At 38.8% G+C, this 12,977-nt stretch overlaps 1 protein-coding gene across 2 annotated transcripts in view; it reads right to left on the bottom strand.

Annotated features, from left to right (window-relative positions):
• The window catches only part of adamts3 (ADAM metallopeptidase with thrombospondin type 1 motif, 3), a 144,431-nt gene that overhangs the window by 49,701 nt on the left and 81,753 nt on the right, over nt 1–12,977 (bottom strand). For both annotated transcript variants that reach the window (XM_015000265.2, XM_015000268.2), the window contains exons 8-10: nt 12,083–12,188; nt 6,120–6,263; nt 4,007–4,139 (exon numbers count right to left, since the gene is read on the bottom strand). In XM_015000265.2, coding sequence (XP_014855751.2) covers nt 4,007–4,139; nt 6,120–6,263; nt 12,083–12,188 — 383 coding nt within the window. The remainder of the gene's footprint in view (nt 1–4,006; nt 4,140–6,119; nt 6,264–12,082; nt 12,189–12,977) is intronic.

Raw genomic sequence — 12,977 nt, 5'->3', positions numbered from 1 at the left:
TTATTCTTTCCGATGGCTCTTGTACTCCTTCGTAGGGAAAAGCGCTTTTAAATGTGAACGAGAAGAAGTTTACAGAGTAAAATCAAAATGGAGAAGATGTCAAACAGATGCAGAACTAGACTGCGAAACAATGGGATCCTTTTGGAGACCAAAGCTGGACAGGACGTTCAGCGCTGACATCCTGTTAAGCGCCGGCGGCCCTGATTGGCTGCCAGCAGTCCTTTATGTCAGAACGGCTCGCCGCTGGAGGACGGCATGAATCATCAGCTTTCACGAAAAACACAAATGAAAAATCAAACCAGGAACGCAGGAGCAGCGGAGAGAGCAATGAACCAGACGAACAGACTGAATCAGACACAGGCTGACATGGCAGATTAACGTATGTTCAGTGATTCTGATTAAATTCTGTTTTCTGACTTTCTGCCTCACAACGTCTCATTTTCCACATGTTCAGAAATTAATCTGTTATTTACTAACCACATTTAAAGACGATGTGTCGTTTTGTGACATAGTTTGCACCTCTTAAAGTTATCTAGAAATTGTTCTGCTTAACCTGAATTCTTGATTTCTGACATTTGAAATTCAATATATTCTCAGATTCTCCAAGAGCTCCAGGCTGCACTTCTGCTACAGCAACAAAATCTCTTTGGATTTTTTTCCCCTTATGATGAAAATCACATTAATTTTTACATGTTTTTGTGAGGAGAGTAAATATGTGCTTATTTACTGTTTTTACAGTTTTCATTCAAAAATAGGCAAATCACAACAAAAGTCAGTTCTAGAGGGAACTGAAATGGGACAAATGATCCCTACGAGATCCAGTTTTACTTTTATTTTTATAATTTATTTAGCATGTACAGTGCATATTAATGAATATGTAAATACCTAAAGCCTAAAGCTGTTTTCCATCTGTTGTTACTCAGAAAAAATCTCAGCTTCCAATATAACAGATGGTGCGATTCACAAGAAAATAAATGATAGCCTCCATCAACATTTAAAACCAAACATCTGCTGGAAAAACCACGAGGAAAAACTGCATTAGGACAAAACTTTGAGCTTTTGTTCAAATAAATCACAGGACATTTTCCAATAAATAAATACATAAAAAGGTAAGTAACATCAGTCAGTGTTGACAAGCCTGGCTGGTATTTAACTGACTGTAGATGTGGTTTAAATAAACAATAACAGCCAAATTGATTATTGATCAGCAGAATGGAGTTCTGGTCTTTGGAAAAACATTCAGATTTGCATTTCCGAAGTTTAATATTTCAATCTTAGAGGACTTCCACCTATTTTATGCTGAAAATAACTTTATAATCTATAAAACCTTCTGAGTTTTTGGTCTCACAATGACGCTTACAAGTTTTAACTATGGGGAACTTCAATCTTTTTCAGGCAAATTTATATCTTTTCAACAAAGTTGTTTTTTTTGTAAAGATGTGAAATTAATCTAAAAATTTCAGACATTTTTGGCAGAACTTAATTTGGCCCAAATACTCCATCACTTCATTACTGTCCCTACAGCAGGGGTGGGCAGTCCTGGTCCTGGAGGGCCGGAGTCCTGCAGCTCCCTGGTCCAACACACCTGAATCCAACAGCTGAATCTCCTCCTCAGTGCAGTCAGGTTCTCCAGAGTCCTGCTAACGACCTCATTATTTGACTCGCGTGTGATGAAGTAGAGACACATCTATAAGTTGCAGGAGACCGGCCCTCCCGGCCTGGAGCTGCCCAGCCCTACAGGGAACGTTTCTTTGTTTCTGAGTATTTTATGGTTTTCACTTGGTTATATACGATTGGCACAAACAGAGACAAAGCAATCACATTTTAAATGTGTCCATCGGTTGGTTCTGCGTTAAGGCTTCCTGACTCTCTGTCCAGATGGTAGGAGCTCAAATTCACCATGAAGGTTTGGATGAGATGCACAAAAAGATCCAGTTAAGTGCAGGAGCGGACCGACTGAAGGCATACATTCGATCTGACATGATTCAACAGCGATGTCAGCCTAAATCTAACCTCAAACAGTTAGTCATCAAATCACGATCTCAGTCACTCACCCTCCAGGTTTCGGTTCAGACCCCGAACAAATGCATTCCTCCAAAATAACTAGGAAAGAGAAAACACCCCGAGGTCTGAAAATCACCACTGGTCATGATTTCAACCTGCTAGGAAACCCGAAACACTGAAAGAAGCTTCAAATTAAAACACAACCAAGGCTCAGGCAGGGGCACAAAAGACTCAGAAGGCAATAAAAGTCGTCATCAGATGTGCAGAGTAAGGTTAATTTATTTTACAGCAGAAGGAAAAACGTTTCCATGAAAAGAAGCTAAAATCACTTCCCAGCTTTTGAAACGTCTAAAACGAGAAAACTTTATGAACTCCCAATATTACAAAAAAAGTTACTAAAATTGAGGAAAATAAGTAATAAAGTTACACCAGCGCCTAACGAGCGTCGTGATGACAGTAAACAGTGACAGGCTGAGTGGCACGCTGTCCGCGGCCTGCCAGGCGGAGACATGGTGAAATGAGCAGATGACCACATCAGCTGCTTGCCAACACGTCCAGTTTTGCTCCTGAGTCTGCTCACATCTAGATGTCAGAGTCTCTGAAGGCTGTCATCGGAAAGCTCCTGCAGGACTTTCTGGAACTCCGGATCGTCTCTGCTGCCATTTTTAAGGCATAAAATAAAGGTCTGAAGAGGAAAATATTTCATTTCTCTCAAAGCAGAGACTGAATCCTCAACAGAGCCCATCTTTCCTCCTTTTGATGCAACGCCACTCAGAGTTGCAGGACTCTGAGACCAGTTTTGGTCGAAGAGACTGGATTTATTTCAACACTTCAACTGTAGAAATATTACTAAACTACTACAATATTGTTCAACTTGCTAATATCCCTCCTTTCATTAGATGCAAAATGTATTGATTCAAATCTAAGCAATAACGTGACTCACTGCTAATTACGTGTTTTTGTAAGCGCTGGGGTTTATCTGGGAGCGGAACAAGATGTCAGTAATAAATCATAAAAACTAAATCTGTGAAAATCCATTAGAAACCAAACAGTGACGTGTGATTTGCTTTCAGAGACGGCTGAAACTGCGCCCAACTACCCGTCTGCAAGAACAACTCAGAACCAATTGTATTTTTCTTTATCCTCTGTCGACAATGCTACACATAGCCGTTGCCATAGCAACTGACTGACAACAGCTCCACTAATGCATCAGGATTCAACACCAACAAACACACAAACATTTAACGCAGAAAGAACAAAACATTTAGTCCGCCGCAGTTTTATGTTTTCAGGTTTGATGTTTACTTTTGTGATTATTAATTAGTGATCGTCTGAACACAACGATGGCCAATTAATTAAAAACCTGCTCTACCGATGATCTGTCAGAGAGTTGATGTGTGTGTGTGCGTGTGTCACGTTTTTTTGTTTGAGCTGAAACATTGTGAATTCTGCAGCACATCTAGATGTTAAGGTTGTCAAAGTCAAGCTAGCATAGCTGACCTACTTCCCTTTCCTTCTTATTATTTATTTTTTAAATTAAAATTTTCTCCTGACCTTGTTATCTAGTTGTTAGTGTTGACAATTAGTAGCAAAACACTCCGTCCCTTTTTATTTCTTATGTAAGGCAAACATTTAATATTTAGCACGTAATGTTAACTTATTGCAATGAGTCTAAAAGTGACGGACGGGACCTGAATAACTTAGTTTTTAAACACGTTTCCATAGTAACAACTTTCTCAACAGGTTTCTGGGTTCCTGTACGCTGGATGACTTCACATTACGGCATAGTTTGACTGTGATGCAGAACAAAGAATAGCTTGAATTAATAATGACATTCCTCTGAGTGTCCAAGTGGTTTTTATTTTTTCCCATTTTCTTGTGTCATGTAGAATGGGTCTCTGGTCTTGTCTTGGTCTCGGTTTGTATACTGGCAGTTAGTACATAGTTTTGGGATGGTGAATATACTCTGTGGGCAGGCGGACAGCTTCAGGGATCGACTCACCGAGGTGCAGATCTTGTATCCCACTCCGAAGTCGAATCGGCATTGCTCATCCATGGAGTAGTTGATGCCGGGGAGTTCAGGAAGCTGAGGCCAGTCGTGTTTGAAAGGGTCGTCCAGCAAACAGTCATAGGTTCTGTAAGGAAATGAAACAAGGCTGTGCTTCAGGAAGGTCAGAAACCTGAGATTACAGGTTCAATATGGAGTCCTGTGTGGAACCTTTTGATTGTGTTTCTGGTACGCCAGTAAATCTAACGCACAAGCTACATCCGCTAACAGTGACGGACGACGAAGCTGCTTCTGTTGGATTAATCTCTGCCTTGAAAATCAATCTGATGGGACGCTAGAGAAGACTACTGCTATGTTCAAGTTGGGCTAAAAGGAGTTAGCCTACCAGCAAAGCTGTTCCAGCCTAAGATAGCATCTCAATGATAACATGTAGCAGAGATGCTAATGCTAATGTTAGCATCCACATTTCCAAAGAAGCTCCATGAATGACGAGGAGCTGAATGGGTAAGCAGCACTTTGCACCAATCTGATGGGTGAATGAATTAAAAACAATAAATATATCTGTAGTTGAGCTCATATGTCTATTTATTCTATAATTTAGCAGCAAAAAGGGTTTTTGTGATGGAAAATTTTCTGTATTTTAAATTAAAATGGGATTCATTAATTAGACTGCACAGTTAGCTCAATTAAAGTTTAAGGTTTTATTTGTGTTTTTTAAATGGGAGAATAATGAATATTTACAAGTAAATACATGAAGCCAGGGGGGCAATTTTACAAAACTCTAACCTGTTGTTATCAGTTAAGATAGCTGCTGACACATATTCTGAGAAAAGCACAGCGGGGTGTGTGTGTGTGTGTGTGTGGGTGTGTGTGTGTGTGTGTGTGTGTGTGTGTGTGTGTGTTCTGTCGCTCAGCATATAACCTTATGGTGAATTACACCAGAGACTGTTTGGCCTCTTTAATAGTCTCAGTTTTTCACTGCAAACGGTTTTCACGTGTTATAATAAGTATGCACACCCGGCTCTTTAAAAGGCCATTTTTTATACAAACATCTCCCATAAAGAGATGTCAGTAAGAGATGTCCGTTGTGTGAATGGGTGGGATACGAACATGATGAATAGGAAGAGTGGGTGAGTGAATTATACAAGTTTATTAACTCGTATAATTACCAGAAACCAGCAGAAAGTAAAAAAGGAAAATGAGTTCTAGGCTGGGTATTCTGATCTTAAATGCAAAAACAGAAAATTTGCTGTGGCATCATAAATGTTGTAACATTAATACACAATAAACTGCTGCAAAGCTACTTATGTTGGCAGGTGAGCTTTCAGGAAGCTAAAGTTGTTTTTTCAACATTAAACCGTCCCAAAAATAAATGATGCATGTTACATCAACAGCTCCAAAACGGGGCGTGAAGAATTTCATGTTTTTGTCTGTTTTGCATGAAAAAGGTGCAGACTGGTCAGGATTACACTGTGATTGATGGCCTACTGTCACCGATATCTGCTGTTATGTTTTTAAGACAAATTAATCCTGTGAGTCCAGAAACATGTAAACCTCAACATCCAGAGTTTATTTTTATTCATGAGCAGATGCCAGGAATCTGGTTCCCGTTTTAAATTAAGAGCGACGATGAGAGATAAACAGAAACTGTTGAGGTTTGGATACAAGCTGACATTTAAAAAGATAACAGAACATTTATATTCAGTTTTTGTTCCTTCGCATTTGTCCCACTATCTGTTTATGGTGGAACAAAATTAAGGTTGGTTCATCCATCTGTGTAATTAATCTATAAAATATGTTTCACTTTGTGATAAAATTCATGAAATAGATTAACTTATACAGTAACAGGTGGATTTTGTTTATCAGTTATAATACAGAAAACTCAGAATTTAACAAATCTTTGCTCCTGTTTTACTCAAAGATATGTTATATATTGTTTAATTCAGTGAGTGAAAACGCTTTATTTCCTCTGGGCGCTGCAACAAAAATATTACATATTTATGGATCTAAAAGAGCCAAAGGAGAGGCGGTGTGTGCCGTAGGAGACGCTCTGGTAATGTTTCCTTCTCTTCATGTGTTTATATTCAGAGCTGAAAGTTGAACTCACTGGATGTATCTCTTCAGCTCCTGTCCGCTGCACATGGACCAGTGGTACCGATGGAAGGCCGCCTGCACCAGCGGCGCCATGACGCTGCCCATCGCCGTCTCGTCCCCGCAGCGGTTTCCCTGGCCGTCGTGCTCCATGCCCAGCCTGCAGCGGCGGAGGAGGACAAGGTCACACATGGGAGATGAGTTTCACAAACAGCTGTTACTGCGCCGCCTCGGGGCCGACGATGGGAGATGTGGGTCACTACCAAATGATTTGATTCAGGGGAGATCGAGACTTTCCAGGAAATTTGTGACAAAGTTTTGTGTCGACTCCATTTTAAACTGTGTAAAAGAGTTAAGATAAGTTGTCTTTGTTTCCAACCAGTCGGCTTTTAAAGTGGAGCTTTAGAGTCGTTTTATTTAACTGTTTTGGCTGCAAAAGTAAAGACGAGTTTATTAGTTTAGCACATTTGAGCAACAAGGCAGCTCAAAATGCTTTACACCATAAAAACATGATATAGTAACCAATTATGAAACATTCCAGTTATGAATGAAAAGCAGCTCTAAACAGGTTTTTATCAGAGGAACTGAGGTTCAGGTCCGATTTCATCACTGCTCCCAGGTTCCAGCCGGATCTCTGGTTTCTAATCACACATATGAATCATTCCAGCACCGAAAGGCTCCCAAACCAAACGGTTTTCATAAGATTAATTTGGTCGCTTACAAGACGCATTAATTGGCCAGAAATCGAAACTAAAATTGACCATTTTCTCCTGATTATCTCTGAGATCAAAAACTGATTCTTCAGTATTTGATCTTCTGTTTTTTATGTTTCAGTCAATAAACACCAAGTGCTCAGTTAAATGAAAGGTATTTTAATGTCCTCCTTTCATTTGGATTCAAAACTACCATCAGGAAACATGCAGCACATTTTGCTGAATTCAACAGTTGAATTACAAAGTTTCTATAAATGAGTTTTATGTGTTGAAACCAGTTAAAAGAGAAGTAAAATCTGAATTTCTGCTGAATTTCTGCCTTAGTCTGGTCAGGTGTCAAAAAGAAACAGAAATCAGTGTCAGTGAGAAAAACCTGACTTGTCATCAATTAAACCAAAAACATAGAGGAACTGCACTCGGTTTATAACATTTCTCCAACAAGGATGTTTCTGATGTTTTTCCCTAAAGCCGACATGAGCAAACTGAACCACATCTTATGTTGTCTGAACAAGAACTAAAGTGAAGGTCGACATATCAGATAAGAAACTCTCCCTGAGGGACTGAGGCCATCCGACCTTTTCACAAGTAAACTGACATTTAAATCTATTATTACCACAGCACAGATTTCATCCCTCGATCAGCACAGTTTGCCTCTTGGTCTTTTCAACAACCTTTAGAATCAAAAACTTTCTCAAGATGCAACCCAGGTAAAGACTGAAAGTTGCTCATGCTTGCCACAATTCATGAACAATTACTGAAAAAACACTGAATGGGTGAGTAGAAATCGGTTTTTCTGTGACTGATGGCATCTGGACACCAAATGTTTGTGTTTTTAACTTATAGTCAGCACCAAGAGGTTTGCAAACGCTGCTGCTTTAATACAACAAAACTTTGGATGAGAAATGATCCCATATTCAGCTCGATACATCTGTCCTGCTTCACAAATGAATTTTAACTCAATGTTCTGCAGACTTTGATGACTGCTTTTGATAAACTCCTCCTCAAAGCATCAAAGTCGTGAACATATGTTGCTTCTGTAAGTCAGAACATTTCAATGTTTTTAGGGGTTTGCATCAAACGAGTGTGTGAAAAAGGCAAGTTTTATCCTAACAGCGATTTATCAGAATGAGTTCTGGTTCTGAATCATGTAATTCTTTGAATTTTGTTTCCTCTGTTGACTTTGTGAGTCCTAATTTTCCTCCACTAGAAATAGAGAAATCCAGAGAAAAAGGCAGAAATGTAGGTCATTCCTGTTAGAGGAGGATGTGCTTCCGGCAGCTAAATGTTTGGAAAGAGGAAGAATAAGACGGGTCCATACCGAGCGCCACTGGCCCAGGTTTGAACCGAAACAGTGATGAACTGAAACGCTGTTAATGCTAGCTGTTAGCATTGGAGTCCTGACTCCAGGTCATCTTCTGAACAACAGATAAAAAAAATCCTCCCACTGCAAGTTATTTAAGGCCGAGGTGCAAAATAATCCCAGTGAAGAGAGAAGATCCTGGATGGAAAGAGAAGCAGCAATAAAAAAATAAAAAGCGTTGTGATGCACCGACACCAAGATCGTTTCTCTGAATTTGGCGCGACCCAGTCTGGTTTGAACATGGAGGCAGTGAACTGGTTTTATTGTTTTTCAGATGGTTTTCTTCACATAATGACAAACATCCAGTTTTCTCAAAATGTCTAGATTTAACTCATTATCTCAAGAAAGCCATCAGTAAAAGTAAAAATGTCCGCTCTCAGCTTCCGCTAAATCTGAATAAATGACCTGCAGGGACAGTTAGAAATAACACCTTGGGAGAATTTCACATAATTATGTCATCATACATGAACTTTAACAACTGATGCTTTTATGTCTTCACACGGTGCAGCTTTTGGCTCAAATGAATAATTATTTCATCTCTTCATTTCCTTCTTTAATAATTTAAGTACCATTAAAAATAGCTACCTAGATTAAATTTCTGCGTTCTGCTGATTAATAAATGGCAGAATAACAACAACCTGAGGCAAAATAAAAAACACTGCGCCTCAGATGGATGACATTTCAGAAGCTTGTTGATTGCCTGGAGAGAAACAGTTTCTGAGTTTCATCTTCTGAGTGTTCGAGTCGCCTGAGGAGGGAAAACCCTGAAACCAGGTCGACTTATTTACCGACACTGCAGACGAAATAAGACGACGAGTTCAAAAAGCTTCTTCTGATCCTCTGCCTGAATCATCCCACATGTTCATCACTAATGTAGCTTGCTGTGCTTTGCACAGTAACACTCTTAGACCTGATTAATGATTAAATCAGAAATCATAGAATCTGTGCTTCAGCTGAAGGTGTTACTGTGTGAAAATGTTTCTAATTTGTTTAAAATTAGACAGAATTTCATAAAATCTTTTGACGCTGAACTGCTCCGTTGTTTTTCAGACTTTCTGAGGGTCTAACAACGTTTCTCTTTGGACTCTTTCTTTGCACTATATGATCATTTTCTGAAGAATCATTAATTTGTTTGGTTTCTAAACCAGTGGCGTCTCAAAGCATAAGATAAACCTTAAAATTAAAATTTAATTTCTGTTGAGTTTGGCGTTCCTCATGTCCTTCTGCAACAGTCAGCTGTCCTTTAATTCACATTTATTTAACATTTTTTAAAATAATTTTTAAACATCATACATAAGTAACAATATAACCATCAGGAACTAAAACACCAAACACAACGGAAAAGAAAAATCAGTAAAACTGATGCTCGATCCTCCTAAAAGCATAAAAACAAAAACAACTTCAGATTGATCGTATCCTCAGTTCTTCTTTACACTAAAGACTTAAAAAATATAAAGCAATGAGTTCTATGTAATTTTGTACTTCTAAATATTGCACAGAATCCCAGATAATCAAATCTATGAGAAGTAAATGAATATAACAGCATAGCGCAAATAACTTGATTCCCTAAAATCTATTAGCTGAAAACTTTCAAATATTTCATCTGCATAACATAAATAGAACTGAGACTATTTATTATGTTCTTTTTCTTCAGTTCTTGTTCTTTATTTGTTCTGCACTTTGCTTCTTGGAGAAGCAGCTTTTAGTTTTTAATCTCCACTAATCTGGAACAAACTTCCAGAAAACTGCAAAACAGCCGAAACACTGAGTTCCTTTAACAGTGGAAACCTGTTCACCTGCTTTGGAACCATAATAAATGGAACATTGACCAACATTTTATGCATAATGATGGCAAATGTAACGTTTGCTGGTTGACTATATGTTGTGTGACTTTGTGTTTTTATGACGTTAAGCTCCTTGAAATGTGATACAAACTTTACTTGAGACTTAAGGTGTCAATGTCCAAAAAAACGACAGAAGCCTTCAAATTTCTGCTCAAAATGACTTAATAATAGTAAGAAAGTCTGGCTGCTCACGTTGAATCTGTACACAGGACGGTACATAAAGCGTTACCTAGCAACACAAGTAATCGATACGAAAGCTGTGGCCAGGAAAAGCTAACAAGTGCAGCTGGCATTTACAGCCATGTAAAGGCTGCAGCTTCCACATCCTATCACTGCTGGAATGTTAAAGGTCTCCTCAAGCAATTCACTGTTTTCTATTTCCAGAGGGTTCAAGGACGTGTGAAGGTCAGTCGACAGAGTCTGAAGGATGATTCAGCTGCTGAGAGCGTTTCTCCCCGTTTGTGATGAAATCACCGTGGTGACACCGTTCAAGATCGCCTCGCTCGTCCACCCAGGAGGAAAACTTTGGTTTTTATTTAGTTTTTATTTCTAGAACTGAATTATTCTGGTGACATCTAATAAAAGTCTGACTTGTTTTATAACTGACCAGAGGATAAAATCAATGTGTTACAAGCTACAAACTAAGAAAGATTGAAGGTTTGTGGAACTGCTGAAAGTCCAAACGTTTTTCACTGAGGGCCAAAACCGGCAGGTTGAAAACATGAAGGGCCACAATTTATTTTAGTTAAAAATGTGAAATAATTTTACTGTGAAATCTTTTCATTTTATCTGCTAAACAGCAAATGAGCATGTAATATTTGTAAATAAAACATTCAGAGTCACTATTGGTTTTACCTACCAACAGAAATGAGAAAACCTTTAGCTGGATTTAAGCCACTTTAATTAGTGACTAAGTCTGTTTTTGAGTAAAACTCTCTGGATATTACCATCACATTGAAATGAAGACAAATAAGCAAAACACGAAACACTAGAAAAACATGGATCGTAAAAGAAAAACACCTATTTTTTACCTAAACATTTTTATTGATATAAGTTTGTCATTGAAAATCTAATTTTGGGGACGACACTAATGTTTGTTCAACTGTTGGCTGTCTGCTGTAATTTATTGTGTTTATTATGTGAAGCACCTGGAAACAAACTTGACTGATTGAAAACTTCATACAAAGAAAAACACAAAGCCTCCATCTGCATCCACTCCATTTAAACCATTCCTAAACTTTAACCTCGATGTTAAACGCCCGCTGAACGCCGGTTCTCCTGCCGGTGGGACGAAGCGTCGCAGCCGACGGCGTTTGGATCTGCTGAACTGGAACGCCTGGAACAAGGACGCTCCTCAAAGCCGTCCCCACATGGATGCTCTAATCCAGATTACAATCTGTTATCTCCTAAATCCTGACATCCACATGCTCAGCTCTGCGTCCAGCTGGACCTGCGGAGCGGGCCAAATGCTCCCAGTCGTCACCAATCATCTCCGTTCAGCAGAGCCGGTAGAGAAACCAAAAAACTGCTCCAAAGTAGGAGCAGCACCACTTCAACTTCAACAAGTAAGAGTAAAAAAGTATTTGGTAAAAATAAATCTACTCAAATACTGAGTAACTGATCAAATTATAATTAATTTGATAATTACGAATTACATCGTCACATGCACCAAAATACAAAGTGGATAACTCACAATAAGTAACAAAAAATAGTCAGGCAAAATGAAATTTTTCCAAATTAGTTTCTTTCAATAAAGAAACTTAAGCAGCTTTGGCAGAAGCTGCAGGTGTGTGTCTGAGTCTGAGTAGAAAATCCAGACTTACTGAAGTAAGAGAAGATAAAATTACTCAAGTAAAAGTAAAGCATAGTAAAAATATTTTTGATGTAATGTAATAAATTCTTATATTACATTAAATTTTATTTTATTCCCACAGTTCTTTTGTTTTTTCAGCTCCTTTGTTCTTTTCTGGTCAGAAACTTTTCCATTTCCAGCCTGATGAATTAAACTGGCAGCCAATCAGAAAACAGCTCTGATGGCGTTTCTGCGTTCAGAAATACTCACACGTGTCCGGTCTCATGAGCCACGACGAACGCAGACGAGAAGCCGTCTTCGTGGTTGAGCGTGCAGCTCCGGACCGGGTGGCACATCCCTGTGACCGGAGCGTAACCTGGACAGACGTTCAGCCAAGGGTTAGAAACATCCAGACCAGAAAACCACGACTGACCTGCTGCCACAAGAAAATGTGACTTTCTCAAACATAAACCAAGTTTCTGTGATGAAACGTTGACACAAATGACGATAAATGATTAGTAAATAAATGAGATAAATTTCTCCGCTGAACAAGTTATAATATCAGTTTATTTATAAATCACTACCAAAGGAAGTTGTGTTTTACAGTAAGGTCATTTTAAAACAAATATTTGAAGACAGAAGAAACAAATTTACACAAAACAACAAAAAATTGGCTAAGAGATAAAAGTGAGAATTTAAAACAGTTAGTGATGGACGCTGCCTGAAACATTTTCAATCCTCCAGAGCTTCACACTTTTAAACCATCTGACCTGCTGACAGAAGGTCAGCGAGTCGTTGCATCAGTTCAGAGAGAGAATGAAGAAAAGATCCTGGAAATAATTCACAGCTAAACTGGAAGGCGGTGGAGCGAGGTCAGACTCGGTGTGACGTCTTTTCACATCACACCGGTTCAGGTTGGGTTTGAGAGAGAAACAGCAGCCTGGAACATGCTAGGCAAAAGTTCAACACAATAAATGAGCAAAAAATTCAATCTCCAGTTTGTTTTTCTGTCAAAAAGGCCAGTAAAAAAAAGGACAACATTAAAAGTTTTACTTCCAATTTTATTAAACGTCGGCGGTTCTGCGGTCAGCCTGACTTCTGTCCTTTTTACTCATGTTTAAAACACTCACCACTGAACAGGTGTTTCAGTTTTCTTCAGGGGAAA

The sequence above is a fragment of the Poecilia mexicana genome, unplaced genomic scaffold (genome assembly GCF_051168715.1).
Source record: "Poecilia mexicana isolate PSO_F unplaced genomic scaffold, ASM5116871v1 scaffold_9, whole genome shotgun sequence".
Classification (NCBI taxonomy): domain Eukaryota; kingdom Metazoa; phylum Chordata; class Actinopteri; order Cyprinodontiformes; family Poeciliidae; genus Poecilia; species Poecilia mexicana.
This window is presented reverse-complemented; position numbering and strand designations above follow the sequence as displayed.